This window comes from Vulpes vulpes, chromosome 3 (assembly GCF_048418805.1).
Source record: "Vulpes vulpes isolate BD-2025 chromosome 3, VulVul3, whole genome shotgun sequence".
Taxonomy (NCBI): Eukaryota; Metazoa; Chordata; class Mammalia; order Carnivora; family Canidae; genus Vulpes; species Vulpes vulpes.
Window position 1 is genome coordinate 130,028,393 of NC_132782.1, and position 20,052 is coordinate 130,048,444.

Here is a 20,052-nt window from a genome sequence, read left to right on the forward strand (position 1 = left end):
GTGGGGATGGCAGTTGGCCTCAGGGAGATGCTGTCATTCAAGTGACTGACTCCTATCTGTTGTAGGGGACTTGCAGCTGTGCATCTGAGGGTTTTTCTACCAGGTGTCCAGCCCACATAGATGAGATAACTCCAGAACAAGTCTTGGATGGTAAGCACTGGGGCAGGCTATTTCTTGGTTCTTATCTAGCAATCATTTCTCCATATGGTAGGTGTGTCCTGTTGTCATATGTTGTAATGGGAGTAAAGAGAAAAACTATACTTCTCAAGCCCATGGACATGCAGTTGCTCATCTTTCTGTTTGGCCTTCTTTCTCCTCCATCCCTGGAGGGATTTTAGAAGCCCCGGGCCTAAGGACCTCCTCCCTTAATTAAGGAATCCAGTCTTTCCACTCCTTGTCCTGGCCCATGTTAAGCTTCCCTACCTGGATCATTCTGCCCTGGCTCCAGGCAGCATTACTTAAGTGTCTGAAGAAGGGGTACTGTAGGTGCTCAGGTGGGGCCCTCGGGTGGGGCCCTCAGGTGAAACCATGGTGACATACAGCTCCTAGTGAACTTTTCCAGAGAGTCAGACTGCATGGAGTGGATGCCAAGTCACACATCTTTATGACACTCTTGACTTTTCCCTCAGAGGCCCAACTTCCTAGCAATTCCCCTTGAGTTAGGGCGCATTAAATCTCATCAGGGGCACCCCCACCTCCAGGGAGGTGCAGAAGAGAAGTTCTCACTGTAAGCATTTATCCCATAGGACCTGACCTTAGGGACCCAAAGTGCTTGCCAACACTCTTGTACTCCATTAAGGCCCACTTCATCCAACCTCTGGGGTGTCTTTGCAAATGGAATACCACATACCCCATATCCTTAAAAGGGAGCAAAATTAAACCTGTCTACGGATCCACGTGGATGATGGAGGGGGATGAGGAGGGAAACTATCTGCTTATCAAAGAAGAAACAAAATTTTCTATTTAGACCATTCTTTTTTCTAAATCTGAAGAATTTACTGACTAAAATCTGGTGAAAGGGGAAAACTAGACACTATTTATATACTGTGCTTGAAACTTGAGGGAAAATGCCCAGGTTTGCATCATTGTTTACTCTGTCACCCACTCTTTGCATGGATAAAAGCTGTGGTGCCCATGAACATGTCTTGTCGGGATGACTGCTGTGTCTTCTCCCTAGCCTGCCTTGACATGAGTCTCTCCCAGCTTGCTGGAGTTCCTTCCCAGGAGGAATCTTGGTCAATACATTGATAGTTTTTAAAAACCAACACAGGGATGCACCAAAATCTAGTTGGAAACAGGGCCTGTTGGCTGGAGTCATTTTTCTAATATTCCTTTGTTTCTATATAAATGTTTATTTTCTTTGACTACAAGGGGGATAGTGTGAACTGTAGGAAGCACAGTAAGTTGTTATGCCCCAGATAAGAGGATGTAGATCATTCTGCTCCCCAGTTGGTTCCCTGGAAAGCTTTCCCCTCACACACAACCATGTACCACCCATACACATACACACATACACACACACCCCTCTCTGCCAGACACTGCAAGAGCTTCTACTCTCCAGGGCTCCCCTTGGAAGGCTGACACACATGACTAAGACACAATTCCTGGGAATCCAGTAGCTTTGGGCTCAATTTCCTTCCTCAGAGAACAATGCACATGACCCCTAGAGAGCTGTTAGGGCAAAGCTTCCTCACGCAAGGAACCCTCCAGCCCCTCTGTGAAGTCATCCCAGAGCTAAAGACAATTGAGTCCACTTTGTGAATCTGACATTAAACAAGCCTTCCAGTCCAGCTAAACAGAAGGACATGGATTAAAAGCCATGAAATCCCTCCACATGGGTCATTTTTAAGAAAAGTGAAGAATACCCCGGGTGACCCTCACTGAGAGGACTGCTTGCAGAAATGCATGAGAGCTGGGTTCTGAGTCCCTAGAATTCCTCTCCCTTTGACCTGCTTCTCAAGATAATACGGAACTGTCTCTTCACATACATGCTTTAAAATTTTTAAATTCGATTTTTAATTTTTTTTTTAAGATTTTATTTATTTATTCACGAGAGAGACAGAAAGAGAGGCCAAGACATAGGCAGAGGAAAAAGCAGGCTCCTTGTGGGAAGCCCAATGTGGGACTTGATCCCGGGACCCCAGGATCATGACCTGCGCCAAAGGCAAATGCTCAATCACTGAGCCACCCAATCATCCCCAGATTTTAATTTAATTTAATTTAATTTTTTTAAATTTTTATTTATTTATGATAGTCACACACACAGAGAGAGAGAGAGAGGCAGAGACACAGGCAGAGGGAGAAGCAGGCTCCATGCACCGGGAGCCCGACGTGGGATTCGATCCTGGGTCTCCAGGATTGCACCCTGGGCCAAAAGCAGGCGCCAAACCGCTGTACCACCCAGGGATCCCCAGATTTTAATTTTAAATAATACATGCTTATTATGCATGAAATTCAATTCCAAATATATGAGAGTGTCAAGTAAATACTTGTTACTGGACACTTCCTCACAGCCCATGTTGTACACCCCATACTCCATGCCCCCCCACAGCTGACTCTACAGCTTCTGCATTTCCTAAGATCAGGGTATTAAGGTTGATTGGTTTGTTCATTGGAGGAGATAAGTGGAGTCCCAAGGGAAATGGCACATTCCTTTAAAGAGTTAGACCAGGCTTTCGTGTATGATTTAGGAAGGGGAGTTCTCATCCAGCTTGGTCACCAGTACCCCCCCCCCCCCCCCCGCCCAGGTATGCATCTTGGTGCATCTTGGGCAAATCACCCATAGCTTGGGCCAGACAAGGAAAAGGAAAGCAACTTTCACTTAACCTTCAGGCTTGTGAATAAGAAGGAGCAATGGTGATGATAAGAGCTTTCTTATTAGAGATGATGTTCACAATAACAATAGCTACTAATATTTACCTAGGCACAAGATACATCATTCTAAGGGGTTTGAGTATATTAATTCATCCAGTCCTCCAGTAAAATGGGTGGATGCCATTATTTCCCCCTTTGAACAGATGAAAAAACTAGGGTATGACCTACCTGATATGACATAGCTTGTAAGGAACAAGCCATCTGATCCCTCTCCCTCTCAGTATTGTTCACAGGGCGTACTAGGCTCAAACAGACCAGATGCACCATCAGTCCTCTGCAGGAGTCACTACTGTGGAAAGAAATGTCCCTTACTAGGGTGTCTGGGTGGCTCAGTTGGTTAAGCATCTGCCTTCAGCTCAGGTCATGATCCCAGGATCCTGGGATCAGGCTCCCTGCCCAGCAGGGAATCTGTTTCTCCCTCTGCCTCTGCAGCTCCCCCTGTTTGTGCTCATATTCTCTCTCTCTCTCTCTCAGTCAAATAAATAAATAAAATTTAAATGCCCCTTAAGCAGAAGAAAGTAGGGGATGTGAGCAAGTTCACAGTCTCCCAGGTTCTGGAAAACAGAGTTGATGTCAGTCTCTTTCTTTGCCCTAGGGGATGTGAATGAGCTGATGGATATGGTACAACACCATGTTCCAGAGGCAAAGCTGGTGGAATGCATTGGTCAAGAACTTATCTTCCTCCTTCCAAATAAGAATTTCAAGCAGAGAGCATATGCCAGCCTTTTTAGAGAGCTAGAAGACACACTAGCTGACCTGGGCCTCAGCAGTTTTGGAATTTCTGACACTCCCCTGGAAGAGGTAAGGCTGAGATTCCAGCTGGTTTCCATCAGGTAGCAGAAAAGGGGGTTCTTTGCAGAAGTCTAATACTAGGAGGACGTTTTATAAAGGCAAAAAGCCATAATTCCCCACCCAAGCATAGCAACTGTCTTCATTTTTGGTTCATTTCCTCATGCCTTTGTCTATACAGAAACAAATTTTACATAGTTGTGGTCACCGTGTGCATATACTTTTATATTTATAGAAGACTATGTTCTTAGATAAATCGCAATGTATTTTCCTTCCATTATGAAGCAGTACCCAACAAAATTGAATTTGGGTTAGTTTTTTTTTCTGAGAATGGAATGTCTAAACCAAATTTTCTCTTTTTCCTTTCTTGACAGATTTTTCTGAAGGTCACGGAGGATTCTGATTCAGGACCTCTGTTTGCTGGTATGGTTCCAGAGTGTGTTCCCTCATCACACTCCCCAAGCTCTGTATTGAAAATCTAAGGAAAATTTCATGAAACAGCAAAGCAGGCAAATACTCCTTCATAGTATTTACCAAACCCCTGAGTAACACACATTTTGCATTCTTGGTTCCTTTAAATGACGAAAGAATGACGAATTGGAATTAGGTCTGCATGAAAAGACTCTAGATGAATGAGGATTCTTAAGGAGTTCAGGCTGGGAACTTTGCCACCCCTAAGCTTCTTCTCCCACTTTTGGGTCTCCTATACTTGCCCTGTCACCATCCTTATCTGCTCCTCTTATCTCCACCAGGCTTCTGATCCACTCCTGTCTGCAGGAATGACAGCCCAGAGTCCCTAGAGATAATAGCGACCGTGAATGCAACCCAGATGCCAACTGAGATCTTCTGGCTTCTTTGAGCCAGAGATAAAATTATTCTGAGCCTTCATTTAGTGCCTGATGGAAATTTGCAAATCCATAATTTCTGTGGATTTGGGGACCTCTCTTCTATATGTGTGAGCCTGGGCACCAACTTGCCCCTTCTGTGATCTCTACTAAAACCCCAGAGCCACACAAAGTGTTCATGAGAGAAGTTACTATGGAGGCTAGGGGATAGGGAGATGGACATGTAGGCAGAATTACCTGCCATGACACAAGCCACTTCTGATTGAATAATAGGCATCCAGCCACACTAAAATCCTCTATCTGGCTCCCCCATCTCCATTGTGTTTTCCTCTGTCCTGTTCATGGGCAGAGCTGCATGGACATTCTCCTTTGATGCCTTGGGCTCCGCCTATTGGTTACCTCTTTCTGCCAAGTACAGTAGAGCACAGCAAAGACTGTTTCCTTCCCGTGAAGTTTCTGATGCCAACTCTTAAGATAGTTTGTTTTTCATCTTGCTTCATAAGTGGTCCCATAAGTCTGCTTACCAGCTTATGCCTAGAACTACCAGTGGTCAAATATACCAGCCCAAATGCGCTGCATGGTCCAGGTGGTCATGCAGTGGCCAGAAGAGTTGGGCATCCTGGCAGAGTGAGAGGGAAGGGCAGTCTGCCAGAGAGGGTGGGAGCAGCTCACCAAAGGGTGCAGCTGTTCTTTCCAGTTTTGCAGACACAGCAACTGAATTGTCCCAGGTCACCCAAAGACAAAGACTTACAGTAACCAAGGCCACAATGAAAATATGCAAATTTATATCGGATGCTATATGATGGTTTCAAGAGTTGGGGCTTTTATCTGCACAGAATACTCCTTAATAATTAGGTCTTATCAGGAAAATAAGTAACATGTCAGAAGACTGATCAGTCCTGGCACAGAATAGGAAGTTCCAAAGAGACATGCAGGGGTAGAAGCTAAGAGTGTAGCTGCTAGAATAAGGTGGATCCCCATAATTTGCCTCACAATTTGCTAACTGAGTAGCTTTGGGAAAATACTGAGTCCTTTTTTACCTCGAATTCCTCATTTCCAAAATGGGGTAAATAATAGTACCCACCTTTTAGGATTGTTAAGAGAATTAAATGAGTTAATACATGCCGAGTGTTAACACAGCCTGTGATTTCTGATTGAGATTTAGCAAAATCCTAATGTCAACATTTACAAATCATCTTTTACCTCAAACTTGTTTAACCCTTTATACTTCATGGAGCACTTAACATCCATTGTTTTGTCACTATAATCTCATGGAGCTGCTAAGGCACAGATTATCCCCTTCTGGGAAAAACTGAGTTTACCCAGATTGGATGACTTGCCTTAAAGTCCCACAGGCTTCTGAGTTTTACTCCCTGGTTTTAGCTCTCAAATATAGGACCAAGTCCATACTCTCCCTGCTCCCATTTTTCAGATGGCTAATGCATTTTTTAATTGGCTCAGTTTTAGAGATGACAGTTTCTGATCTTATCTCCAAAGTCTGGAGGAGCTTGCTATCCACTGGGGGCGCAAGTTTCAAGGTACCAGAAGGGTCATTGCCGCTTCTGAGGGTGTGGCTCACAGCCAGTGACCACTAGAGGGCAGCAGAAAGCCAGGAACAAACAGTTCTTGCCCTCAGCTCTTCCCCGGGCAGTGGGCTCCGGCCTGGATGGGGCATCAGAGAGCAAAGCTTATGGGATAGACATGGGGAAAGGCAGCAGGGATCTCCCCAGAGGGAGGGCGAGCCACACACACACCAAATCTGAACCCTCGGGGCACCATGGTGGCTCAGTCAGTTAAGCGTCTGACTCTTGGTTTCAGCTGGTGTCATGATCTCAGGGTCTTGTGGGATCTAGAGCCCCACGTTGGGCTGCCCACTTAGAGGGAGTCTGCTTCTTCTCTCTATCTCCTGCCCCTCCCGCTGCTTGGACTCTCTCACTGTCTCTCTAAAATAAATGTTAAAATCTTTAAAAAAAAAAAAATCTGAGCCCAGATGAGGGAGAGGAGGCCGAAGAACTGGGACTCTGACACTAGGTCATCAGTGAGCCTACAAAGCCAGAATGCTGCATTGCAGGTGCCCATGAGTGTTGGGTGAAAGGATGACTGGGCTGACCCAATTCCCTTTGCAGCTGCGCTTGTGCTAGGGGACTCTAGGAGGGTCAAGAAAGCAGCTGGGGACCAACCAACAGTCCTCTAGGCTCTCTCTTTATGTCCAATAACATGTTCTACACATGAACATTAATTGCTGATGATAAGCTATAGCTTCAGCATAACTAATGACTTGCAGCGAGTAGTTCTTAGAGCACATTTACATGTTAGCTCATATAATCTTCAGAACAACCCTGTGAGATATTTTCATTTTCATTTTACAGATGAAAAAACTCAGATTTAGACTGAGTCAGTCACTTAGCCCAATTTATGTATCAAGTAAGAGTCAGGATTCAAACTCAGGTCTCCAAACTCCTAGTTCATTAGTCTTTCCACCACTTCTCAAGGGCTTCTAAGAATTTAGAAAAAACCAAGTCAACTCTGACTTTTACGTCAGTCCACAGGTTACAGATTAATACATTTTGCTATGTATAAATTCAGATAATACAAAAAAGGCTAAAATCACCCTTTCCCTTCATCCCTTCATCCCTTCATCCCTGCCCCTTATCCAGCTCCATCCCTGAAGTACTAAGTTCTTTAAGCATTTGGTGGATATTTTGTCAGAGCTTTGTAGGTAACTACAAAAAAATATATATATATATAAAAATATATATATATAAAATATATATATATATATATATATATCCCTTCATCCTTTAAGTTCTTTAAGCATTTGGTGGATATTTTGTCAGAGCTTTGTAAGTAACTACAAAATATATATATATATAAATATATATATGTGTGTATGTATAAAATATAATTTGTTGTATATATGTGCTAACATAAATATGATCTTATTATACATACTGCTCTGTAACTTCAATTTTTTTACTTAGTTATATGTATTAGACCTCTCTGCCAATGCATTTATACCCTCTTTTCTTTGGCTCCTGTAGAGACTTTTTAAACGATTTTGGGTGATTCCGTCTATAGATGATTTACACTAAAAAATAAAACTTTTATTTTTATTTATTGATTTTATTTTTAGTCAGTTCCACACCCAATGTGGGCCTTAAACTCACGACCCTTGAGTTTAAGAGTCATGTGCTCTGCTGATGGAGCCAGCTAGGGGCGCCCCAAATAGAATTTTTAAAGTTTATTAACCTACCTGGCCTGATACTTTGTCACTGATTTAAATGAAGGGAAAAACCAGTGGAGTAAGAAATAATGGTATATGAGAGTCAAACCTTGTGAGTATTTTTCTAAATTTATTAATCCAATCTTCCAAATCAGGTGGCACTCAACAGAAAAGAGAAAACCTCCGACACCCCTGGTTGAGCCGTAGAGAGAAAGCCAGACAAATTCCCCAGGGCTCCAATGGCTGCTCTGCAGAGCCAGCTCCTCACCCAGAGGGCCAGCCGTCCTCAGAGCCAGAGGCACGCAGCCGGCTCAACACAGGAGCGCAGCTCATCATCCAACATGTGCAGGCATTGCTGGTCAAGCGATTCCACCACACTATTCGCAGCCACAAGGACTTCCTGGCCCAGGTATTACTATTGGTCCCTGCCCGTGCTTGGCTGCTGGTGGCCACCGCCTGCCTGCCCTCTCCTGGCCTTACCATCTTCTCCTCGCCTTTCTCCTGCACGTGCTTCAAACACAGAGATGAGCATCCTCTTTAGGTTCTATTGGCTTTGTTTGCTCCTTGCCAGCTTTTATTTTAATTCTTAGTAACATAAAGATTCTTCCTAAGTTTTTTGACTTCACCAAGCAGAGAAAATAAAATAATAACAATTATATTGATTGTTTTTATTCTTACAGTGAAGGGTAAAGTCATATTTTCATTTTTTTTAAGATTTTATTTATTCACTCATGAGAGACACAGAGAGACACAGGCAGAGGGAGAAGAAGGCTCCATGCAGGGAGCCCGACGTGGAACTCGATCCCGGTTCTCCAGGATCATACCCTGGGCTGAAGGTGGCCCTAAACCGCTGAGCCACCCAGGCTCCGGCATATTTTCATTCATTTTTGCAATGACCCTACATATTAAGGTTATTGGCCTCTTTTTTCTTTTCTTTTTTTTAATTAACTTTTTTTTAAAGATTTTATTTTATTTTTTTCATGAGAGATAGAGAGAGGCAGAGACATAGGCAGAGGGAGAAGCAGGCTCCCTATAGGGAGCCCAGTGTGAGACTCGATCCTAGGACCCTGGGATCATGCCCTGAGATTCAACCACTGAGCCACCCAGGCATCCCTAATTAACTTTTTAATTTTAATTCCAGTATTATTAACCTACAGTGTTATATTAGTTTCAGGTGTACAATATAGTGATTTAGCAATTCTTTGTTACTTAGTGCTCATCATGACAAGTGCGTTCCCCAATCCCCATCACCTATTTCACCCTCCCTCCTTTGGTAACCATCAATTTATTCTCTATAGTTAAGAGTATGTTTCTTGGTTTGTCACTTTTTCTTCCCTTTGTTCATTTGTTTTATTTCTTAAATTCCACATATGAATGAAATCATATGGTACTTGTCTTTCTCTGACTTATTTTGCTTAGCATTATACTATCTAGCTCCATCCATGTCATTCCAAATGGCAAGATTCCATTCTTTTTATGACTGAATAATATCCCATTATATATATCTCATGTCTTCTTTATTCATCTACCAGTGGACATGGGCTGCTTCCATAGTTTGGCTATTGTGAATAATGCTGCAATAAACATAGGGGTGCATATATACCCCTTTGAATTGGTGTTTTTGTATTTTGGGGTAAATACCCAGTAGTGCAAATTACTGGTTCATAGGGTAGTTCTGTTTTAACTTTTTGAGGAACCTCCATACTATTTTCCACAGTGGCTGCACCGCTTTGCATTCCCACCAAGGGTTCCTTTTTCCCCACATCCTTGCCAACACTTGTTACTTATGTTTTTGATTGAAGCCATCTAACAGGTGCGAGGTGATATCTCATTGTGGTTTTGATTTGCATTTCCCTGAGGATGAGCGATTTTGAGCATCTTTTCATGTGTCTATTGGCCATCTTCTTTGGAGAAATGTCTGTTCATGTCTTCTGTCCATTTTTAAACTGGATTATTTGTTTTTAGGGTGTTGAGTTGTATCAATTCTTTATATATTTTGGATACTAACCCTCTATCAGATATGTCATTTGCAAATATCTTCTCCCATTCTGTAGGTTGCCTTTTAGTTTTGTTGATTTTTTTTTTTTTTTTGCTGTGCAGAAGCTTTTTATTATGATGCAGTTTCAGTCACTGATTTTTGCTTTTATCTCCCTTGCCTCAGAAGACATATCTAGAAAAACGTTGCTGTGGCTGATGTCAGAGAAATTATTTCCTATGTTCTCTTCTAAGATTTTCATGGTTTCCGGTCTCACATTTAGGTCTTTTATCCATTTTGAGTTTATTTTTGTGTGTGATATAAGAAAGTGGTCCAGTTTCATTCTTTTGCATGTTGTTCAGTTTTCCCAACATCATTTGTTGAGGAGACTTTTTCCCATTGCTTATTCTTTCTACCTTTGTCAAAGATTAATTAAGTGCTTATTTCTGGGTTTTCTTTTGTGTTCCATTGATCTATTTGTCTCTTTTTGTGCCAGTACCATACTATTTTGATTACTACAGCTTTGTAATATAACTCAAAGTCTGGAATTGTGATACTTCCTCTTTTGTTCCTTTTCAAAATTTCTTTTGGCTATTCAGGGTCTTTTGTTCCAAACAAATTTTAGAATCCTAAAATGTGAAAAATGTTATTGGTATTTTGATAGGAATTTCATTCAATCTATAGATTGTTTTGGGTACTCTTATTTTCTTTTTATACTTTTTATTCAGATATAGAAACTCTAGTTCACCTCTGGCTGAACTTTGGCTACTTCAGTGCTCAGTGTTGGACTACTTTAGCCATTCTTCAACGGCCACCAGAACATTGTTTTCTTCTACACATCTTGCCTTTTCACGTCTCCCCTTTTAATGTTCTCCAGAAGCCTTATCTTCTTCACCAGAATCCAGTTATGAGGCTACAGGATAAATGTTTAAAAGAACGAATGTGTGTGTGTGTGTGTGTGTGTGTGTGTCTTTTACATACCACCTACCAACACCCACATTGCCATGTTTATTTTCCAACAGATTGTGCTCCCAGCCACTTTTGTGTTTTTGGCTCTGATGCTTTCCATCATTGTCCCCCCCTTTGGTGAATATCCTGCTTTGATCCTTCACCCCTGGATGTATGGGCAGCAGTACACTTTCTTCAGGTGTGTAGACTTATCCCTAAAGGTCATCATTCACCGCCATGTGTTGTGGGGCTCCCAGGTCAGACTGCTTGGTGGGACCTTCACCTTTCCACTCCCTAGTGACCCATGTGTTAGGGGTCCTTGCACTGCCCTTCAAAGGGAGGTTAATGTAGCTGCCACTTGGGAAAGGTGATCCAAAGTGGACAACCAGGACTGCCAGGAGTGAGGAAAGATAAAGTCAAGGATGGGCAAGTAGGTTGAAGTATATACATGATATGCCATCAGATCACTGGGCATGTGTGAGTAGCACACTCCCTTCTCAGGAAACCTATAACCACCCCTAGACAGCATTCTATGGCTTGTGTACATGCCTAGTAAGTAGCAGTCATTCGGTAAATGCCTGTCAAGTTGCATGTCAACTCTTTTGTCCCTTTGTCCCAGTCATCTATCTGTCAAGTAAGGCCCTCTCATTCTGTCTAGTTTGGACCAGCCGGGCAGTGAGCAGCTTGCAGCACTTGCAGACGTCCTCCTGAATAAGCCAGGCTTTGGCAACCGCTGCCTGAAGGAAGAATGGCTTCCGTAAGTCCCTGCACACCCTTGTCCTACCATCAATAGCTGTCCCTGGGGAGCCCTGATGGTGGGGTCCTGGGATGGCAGGTTGGTCCTGGGATGGCAGGTCCCATCTCAGTCCTGTAATAACACAGGGGCTTTCATACCCCTGACCGCCACCCAGCCTCTCCTTCAGCGCCCATGTGCAAGGGTATCACCACCTCTTATGAGAATCCCCTTCAGTCACTGGGATGCTCTGTATTTCTAGAATTCTTGATATAGAAAGTTCCATACTGAGTTAACATATGCTTCCCACAACTTATTTGAAAGGAATCTGAAACAGGAAAGGAGGGAGATGAAGGATGTGCTATTGTTTAATTGGACCTAGAATGACATTAACTACATGTGTGGCCAATTTTCAATTATTGCTGTAAATATAGAGAATAGTTATAGAGGGCAGTTGAAATCCACCAAGAATCATAAAATTTCAATATAATTTTAACTGCTTCTCTCATTCAGTGTTTTTCAGAGCTATCAGTATGGACCAAAACAGACTAAGTTCAAATTCTGCTTTTATTTGCTCTGTTTCTCAACAGCTAGAGGTGCCAAGAGGAAGAAGGGAGATAGGACAGTCCAGAAAGCAGATGATTACTGCCCAGCCCCATACCTAGTCAATCAACAAAATTCTAGTCTTGACTTTTTAAAGGAGAAACTAACCTCCAAGAATAGAAGAAGAAAACTCCATGGGTCTGGGGAGATAGAAGAAAAGCTAAGGAGAGGGCTGGGCGCTATTTCTCATTTGGGGGGATTTTTATCAACTGGAGCTTCTTGTGAAATCTTTTCTTGCCTTCCATGAGGGAGTACCCCTGTGGCAATTCAACCCCCTGGAAGACTCCTTCTGTGTCCCCGAACATCACCCACCTGTTCCAGAAGCAGCAGTGGACACCAGAGAAGCCCTCGCCTTCCTGCAGGTGCAGCACCAGAGAGAAGCTCACCATGCTCCCAGAGTGCCCCGAGGGCGCAGGGGGGCTCCCACCCCCTCAGGTACCTTGACCCTCTCTGAGAAACCAGGGGCCCCAAATCTACCTGTGACAGCACAGATTGGGGAGATACACTGTGCCTCCTAACTTTCTGGCCAACTAACATTTCAACCTGACCATTGAGTGAAGGGGCCCTGCATGTCCTTGGGTCCTCTTGGAGGGGCATGCTAAAGGGCCCTGTCACAGCCAGTAGCTTCATTTTCCCTCAAGCACTCCCTCTTCAATCTAGTTAAAGAAATTTTAGGGATGCCTGGGTGGCTCAGCAGTTGAGCACCTGCCTTTGGCTCAGGGCATGATCCCCGAGTTCCAGGATCGAGTCCCACATGGGGCTCCCTTCATGGAGCCTGCTTCTCCCTCTGCCTATGTCTCTACCTCTCTCTGTGTGTCTCTCATAAATAAATAACTAAAATCTTTTTAAAAAATTTTTAAACAGTAAAATATACAAGTCATGTATGCTCATCACAGAAAATTAAAAGATACAGTTAAGTCAGAAGAAAAAAAAGCCTATAATTGGAGGTAACTGATAGCATTTGCTTTTTATCCATTCAAGCAGGAGTCTATTCAAAATGCTATCTTGAAACCTATTTTTACTTAAAAACATATCATGAACATATGTTCATGTCAATAAACATACATTTACATCATCATTTTTTAAATTTTTTAAATTTTTTTTATTTTTTTATACATCATCATTTTTAATGCCTGCATATTATCCTACTGTTTCCATTTAATTTGTTTAGCTAATCTCTCATTGAAGATGTGTGTTTTCAGTTTTTTCCATCGTAAACACCGTAGTGTCCATTTAAATGCATGTGTATTTGCACACTGTTTAACAGCCTAATTAAGATGTTTGCCATGTGCTGTGTAACATGCATACACGTGTGCACACACACAGAATCAGCCAGTGACCCAAGAGGACATTTTTCTCTGAGCAGCATCCTCTTTTGGGAGGTCTGAACTCCTTAATGTATCACCCCAGTGAGCCTTTCCCAGAGGTGTCAAAGACAGTGAAAGGGACCAGAGAAGTCTCACTCTGCCTTCAATTGCTAAGAGGCCTCCCAGCTGACTTCCATGGAACTGGGCCTTGTGTGGCCCTCTCTAATGATTTACCAGTGAACAAACGATTCCCCAAGAAGCAGTGTGTCATAGTGGGAGGAGCAGTGGCATCAGAGAGCCCCGGGCTGGCTACTTGGACTGTCTGAGTTTTAATTTCCCCATTTATAAATTAAAGATAACTACTTATTTCACAGCATTATTATGAGAACTTAGTGAAATAATGTGAGTAAAGAAACTATATTATTTAGAATCAGATTCAACTCAACTGATGACAACCTCAAACTGACAGTGGATAAAATAAGACACAATTTGTTCCCCTCTCATGTGAAAGTCTATGCAGACCGTCCATGACATTGTGTTTTGTTGCTGAGGAGGAGCAACATGCCTTAGCCTCATTGGCCAAGATGATAGAACCTACTTTCCTAGTAGCAGAGTAGAGGAAGAAGAGTGGGCAAAGTGCAAATGCACTATCTTTTAAGGAAGACTTCCAGAAGCCACTGCACTGCACTTTCTCTTATACACAATTATCCAGAACAGACATCAGGGAAAGATTGGGAACTATATAATCTTTATTCTGGGAGGCCTTGAACCCAACAAAAAAGTGTATTACTATGGCAAACAGCAGAAGGGCAGAGCACATCATGGGGGACAACTAAATCTTGCCATTGCAACATCAATCACAGTTGCTGGTCTATAAGTGATTCTGTGTTTGTGAGCATTCTCCTATCTTTTTTTCTCTCTTTTTACTTGCTAAAAGCATATACCTTTATATTTCTCAAGTCATGTATTTTTCCTTTGAACCACAACTCGGCCACTGAGGCGCCATAGAGATCCTAGAAGAGGGAATCAGGGAACTTGTTCCAGTTCTCTGTATTCCAAGAGGAAGCTTTGCTTTTGTCAGGATGACTGAGGGGCCCTGTGGCTGCTTCTACTTAGATACATCAGCAGTGGGACACTGAGGTTATGACACTGCACATGGGGTCCTTTGCTGGGAAGACAGGGAAGGAAGGCTAAGCATAGATATGTGGAGATTCATTTCCTCAGTGAATCCTACCTCAGAGGCTGCCTGCCTATTTTAGGAACTTTTTTTCAATTATTAGTCTTTGGTCCCTGGTGGGAAATTTAACAGACCCCCATAGCCAGAGTCCTGGAAAAAGGCAAGCCAGTTCCTGTGATTTTTTTTTATCACTCTTGCATTTCCTCACTATCATTTATGCTTCCTTTGGGAACAAAATTGAATCTCAGGCATCAACACAGGAGGGGATGTGTGTGTGTGTCTGTATGTGTGTCTGTGTGTCTGTGTGTAAAAGACAAACAGACACACACATTCACATTTAGACCCACTCACTCCACTCAGTCAAACACACTCTCCTATTCAGCCTGGAATAAGGCCAGAGGGTTTGGGCTTCACTCATCAGAAGCAGTACCTTGTACACATCAGGTAAATGGGGGTGGTGATACAGCCTTCTTTAAGGTCCCTTCCTGTCCTAGCATTCTTTGAGTGGTGGTAGGTGAAAGTGTTGGTAGTGGTGGTAGGTTGAGGTGAAAATGTTCCATCCCTGACTTCTAGAATGCACAGAGATCAAATTGTAGGACTATTTTTATTTGCTAGAATTTTTAGAAAATAATTCATCACAAATTACCAGACACCAGCAATTGTTCCAGCCTAGATTCTCCCAGGGTAGCTTGGCAGGTCCCCTGGGTGCCCTTTTCAGTTTGAGAATCAGGGTGATAGAGTGGTGGAAAGAGCAGGGCTATGGAGACAAACAGATGTAGATTCAAATCCTAGATCAACCCCCTATAACTTCTGTGACGTGGTGCATATTAGCTGAGATTTCTGGACCTCCAGTTCTCTGGCTGTAAATTAAAGCAACAATTTCTCTTTCATAAGAGTGTACGGATAAGGGAGACAATGTTTCTAGAGCATTTAACACAGAGCCTGGCACACAGTAAGCATTCAGTAGGTGCCTGTCCTCCTAGCTTTGGAGGAACCACGTGAAGAAAGTGAATTGAAGGGAGTAAAATGGAAAGGGGGAGGGGAGACAGAAAGTGTAAAAAAATGAAAAGAATGATATGTGATGTGTTTCTAATGCACCAAAGATACCCTCAGCTACATCTGGGTTGTGCCCTTGACACCTCAGGTTCTTGATTGACCAGAACTGAACCCAGACTATGTAGACCCAAATTTAAAGTAATACTGCCACCTGGTGGCCAAATGCATGCACTTTGTAAATCTTCCAAAGGTGAAACAAGCTTCCGGTTCTAGATATATTTTGAAAGCAATCTGTAAATTGTAAGGGACTGTTTGAATTCTTTCACCCATGTCGCAAGTATATTGTTTGCCTGCATTCCAGGTGCTATTCTTAAGGCTGGGGACATCACAGAGAAAATCCCTGCTCTCCCAGAATTTATATCACACAGGGAAGTAACAGACAAAAACAAGTTAGCAGATGAATTGGAAAGAAAATTTGAGATAGAGATCCAGATGAAAAGATCATGCAGCAGTAGGTTATGATAGAGAGTGACTACAAATAGAAAATACTTCTCTGTGGAATAAAATGTAGGCTGGTGAGGTTGTCCAGGCAGAGCAATATAGGCAGAGGGCACGGCCAAGTGCAAAGGCACATCAGGAATGAGGGGTGTGCATGGGAGAAGCACGGGGCACAGGTGGGGAGTGTAAAGAGTAAGGAGAGTGGCTACTGGCCCCCTCAGAAAGCAGGGCAGGGCCAGATCGTGTGGCCATGTTGACCTTGGTGATGATCCCCAGAGATTCCGAAGGTTAATTGGAATGGAGAAAGCAAGGACTGGGGTATTCTGATTTATATTTATAAAGCTCAGTCTGGCTGCTGTGTGGAGAATGGATTTGGGTGGGCCAGCGTGGAATGAAGGAGACCAGTCTAGAAGTTTCTGTTGAGGTCCAGTTGAGGCCTGAGTGGAAGCTTGGACTAGGTGGTAGTCTGGAATTGGAGCAATGGGGACAGAGTGGAGATTTCTTTTGGAGTCGTAACTATCCTGTCAATGGACTGGAGAAAAGAAGGGGATCAAAGATGGCTCCCACATCTTTAATTTGGGAACTAGGGATATGTCAGTGCTTTATTCAGCATATTCTCAGCAGCCGAGTTCATAAATAATATTTGGAGAAGTACAAGCCTCAGATTCCAGGGTGACTAACATGGATATCTCCTTGCCTCAGAGAATACAGCGCAGCACTGAAATTCTGCAAGACCTTACCAACAGGAACATCTCCGACTTCTTGGTAAAAACATATCCTGCTCTTATACGAAGCAGGTAAGAAGAGATTCTTTCATACTTTACATCCTGGCTCCCTGTAGAAAATATTAACTAGAGACAAAAAATTTATTTGCACAACTTACCAACAATCAGGGCAGTGGGAAAAAAAATCAGGGCAGTGGAAAAATTTTTCCCCCTGATTTACCCAAAAAAGCAATTGAGACAAATACAAGTAAAATGTAACTTAAGATTAATTCTGTTTTTGTTTTTTGTTTTATTTAGGCCAGTCTTCAAGTTTAACCCATGCACCATTAAAAATAAAATAAGAAAGCATAGAGTGTATCCAATAATGCAGCCTCATGTTTCAGCTAAGAAAGACAATGTTTGGAGGGAGAGTAAAGGAGAAAAAGGAGAAAGGAGAGAAGCAAGAGAGAAAGGAAGAAGCAAAAAGGAGAATGGAACAAATCAGACCAACATAGGAAAAAAGCAGTGGGATGGCAGCATGGGAGGGAGCCCACAGGTTGGCCAGGGTTAACTCCTCCTTATCACGCCCTCGCTGTAAATTATCATCTCGATCCTTGCCCTTCAGTGTGCCAATGAACTCTTCTGTGAGTGCCCCCTCTCAGCTCTGCAGCTGCTCTTCCCAGGCCCACCGGGGGGAAGAGCGGCTTTAACAGTCCCCATCAGAGCTTGACAAGAGCATGCTGTGAAAAGGGGATCATAGGGAACCCTGATCCAGCCCCCAAGTGCGCTGGGGCCTTAAAATAAAACATACTGTTTAATTTTCATAGTCCTTTCAGTTGCTTCCTCTGCCAGACCCTGAACAAAGGATAGATGGCCTTGGTTAACTAGAACACGCTGCCAGTGGTGAGAGCCGCTGCTGAGAAGGCAGTGCCAAGCCAGCATTAGCAAAATGAAAAACACCTTTCAAGCACAAAAATGAGAGCAAGAGTGCATAATATTTATTCAATAATGCAATAAAACAACAACCATCCCAAACTTTGTTCTCAGCAGCAAATTTGCAATATGGATTTTGGGGTTTTGTGCTTGATGACAGTGATAGTTTGTGGGCCTGAACTATGAGGTCTAGGACTGGCATCTGCTCATTACTTGTCTTATAATTTTACCCCTGATTGGCTGGAAACCAGTCTCTTAACTTTGGGCTTGTACTAAGTCAGAACTTCTCCCAAGTGTGCAGGTGATTAATATTAGGGTATTGTTTATGCAGAGTGGAAGATAGGAGGGCTGCAGCCTTCACTCTACACTGCTGTAGTGGTTGCCATATTTTCTGGTTCAGATGGTCTGACAAATGACCTGACCACGGGACCACCCAGAAAACCCAGAATTCAGGTTGTGACTTGGAGAGCCAGTGGTGGAACAGTCCTTCCTCTGCATGTGTATTTGGGCTCAGGCTCTGGGCTGGGAGGCTTCCACTTTGTTTGGATATCAGGAAATACAAAACTGCCCTGGAAGACTGAGTGGCCCCAATGAGTGTTTGAGAAGGAAAGTTAACACTACTACCTTTCTTATGGTATTCATTGTATGATTTGTTTTGGCTTTCAGCTTAAAGAGCAAATTCTGGGTCAATGAACAGAGGTAAGAAACTACTTTTGTAAGAAATTAAAATCTCAGGGGCACCTGGGTGGCTCATTTAGTTAAGCATCTGCCATGGGCTCAGGTCATAATCCGAGGGTCCTGGGATTGAGGCCCGCATCCAGTTCCCTGCTGAGCAAGGGAGCCTGCTTCTCCCTCTCCTTTTGCAGCTACTCCTACTTGTGCTCTCTCTGTCAAGTAAATAAATAAAATATTTTTTTAAATAAAATATTTTTAAGAAGAAATAAAAATCTCAGATTGATCTATTTAAAATAATTGCACATTTTTTAAAAAGGCACACCTGGAGCCATGTGGGCTGTTCTGTGTATACTCAGGAATTCACAAGTCATGTCCTGAAGAATATGTGGGACCCAGAAGGTTCTCAGCAGTAGATCTCCTTGGAGGGTATATATGGGAGGCAGTGTTCCCTGAAGAGGCATTCCAGAGCATTCTCACTCAGAGGGGGTCCTAAAACCTCAGAAGGATAACAATTTAGAGGGCTGTAGTGAGAGAACGTTTAACCTAAGCCCTGTTACTCTTTGGCCCATCCCTTTTGAGCCTTAGGGAGTCTGGCCCAGTCCCAGACTCACCCCGTTCCTGTGGCATTCTGGAGGCTCAAGTGGTTTCAGAGGTTTGGAGGATCATCCAGGAATATTCTGAGAGTGAGCTGACCTCCCAAGGTCCCTCAGGAATAGGTCCCTCTAGAATGAATGCAGAGTTGATATTAACTTAATTTTTCTGAGTGGATTCTAAATCATGAAAGGGAAATCCTGCTTTTAGAATTGCTCCCAAGAGGGACTTGTGGGGCCTCAGTTGAAGCGGAACTGGGGAGTAGGACCAACTGAGTCCCTGAGAAAGTTCCCCTCTTCTGTCTTGCCTAAGCAGCAGATTAATTTGTTCAGTCAAGGAGTTTGGCTTTTATCCTGCTACTGAAGGGCTTTAAATGATAGCACAACAGGTCCAGATTGGTGTCGGTGCATGATCACTTTACACCTCCAAACAGTGTGGAAGATGGGGAAGAGCAGGAGAGATCCAGTGCCAGGACCCCAATTAAAGTATTAAACGCAGAGTTAGGGCAGGGGATCTGCAAAGCACGGAAGTGGCACCAAAAATAAGTCATTGGTTGGGGTGTAGGGCGAGTGAGGGAAGACCTTAAAGAGAAGATGATGTAAGACAGATGCATCCAAGTTGATCAGATGCTCAAAACGGGGAAAGGTATTCCTGGGAAGCTCGCAGCCCCACATAGGCAGAGACACCAAGGCAGCCTGGACCATCGGGGGCTCTGGAAGTGATCTGACATGGCTGGAATTTGCCACTCGTGGGAAGGCATAAGGAGGGGCGAAGTCGGAGAAGTGGGGAGAAACCAAACCCGGTAGAGATCAGGACTTGTCCCCGGGGGGCAACAGCGAAGTGTTAATAGTTGGTTTGTGAAGTGGAGCTGTGTTGCTGAGTAGTCCAGACGGTTCCCCTCCAAGTACACATTTCCCTGCAGAAACTGAGAGAGCTATTGACAGGTGTGAAGCACCACGGGCTTGGTTCTTGGCACTGACTTGAGGGCTTCTTGTTCCCTTGTCAGGTACGGAGGAATTTCCATTGGAGGAAAGCTCCCAATCCTCCCCATCACCGGGGAAGCACTTGTTGAATTTTTAAGCCACCTTGGCCAGATAATGAATGTGAGCGGGGTATGTAAACAACCTGGAGATTTGGGCAGAACTTTGAATGTGCTTGTGATCATGAAACAGAAATAATCA

At 43.4% G+C, this 20,052-nt stretch overlaps 1 protein-coding gene and 1 long non-coding RNA gene across 3 annotated transcripts in view; one reads left to right on the forward strand and one right to left on the reverse strand.

The window, feature by feature from the left end:
* The window catches only part of ABCA4 (ATP binding cassette subfamily A member 4), a 128,437-nt gene that overhangs the window by 77,640 nt on the left and 30,745 nt on the right, over positions 1 to 20,052 (forward strand). For both annotated transcript variants that reach the window (XM_025996528.2, XM_072754574.1), the window contains 10 exons: positions 66 to 150; positions 3,470 to 3,675; positions 4,038 to 4,086; positions 7,887 to 8,140; positions 10,729 to 10,853; positions 11,313 to 11,411; positions 12,239 to 12,425; positions 16,671 to 16,765; positions 18,272 to 18,304; positions 19,878 to 19,983. In XM_025996528.2, coding sequence (XP_025852313.2) covers positions 66 to 150; positions 3,470 to 3,675; positions 4,038 to 4,086; positions 7,887 to 8,140; positions 10,729 to 10,853; positions 11,313 to 11,411; positions 12,239 to 12,425; positions 16,671 to 16,765; positions 18,272 to 18,304; positions 19,878 to 19,983 — 1,239 coding nt within the window. The remainder of the gene's footprint in view (positions 1 to 65; positions 151 to 3,469; positions 3,676 to 4,037; positions 4,087 to 7,886; positions 8,141 to 10,728; positions 10,854 to 11,312; positions 11,412 to 12,238; positions 12,426 to 16,670; positions 16,766 to 18,271; positions 18,305 to 19,877; positions 19,984 to 20,052) is intronic.
* Positions 17,649 to 19,886, reverse strand: LOC140598372 (uncharacterized). The gene is made up of 3 exons (XR_012000767.1): positions 18,892 to 19,886; positions 18,603 to 18,769; positions 17,649 to 18,492 (listed from the first exon to the last, which is right to left on the reverse strand). It is a non-coding gene; the product is annotated as an uncharacterized lncRNA (long non-coding RNA).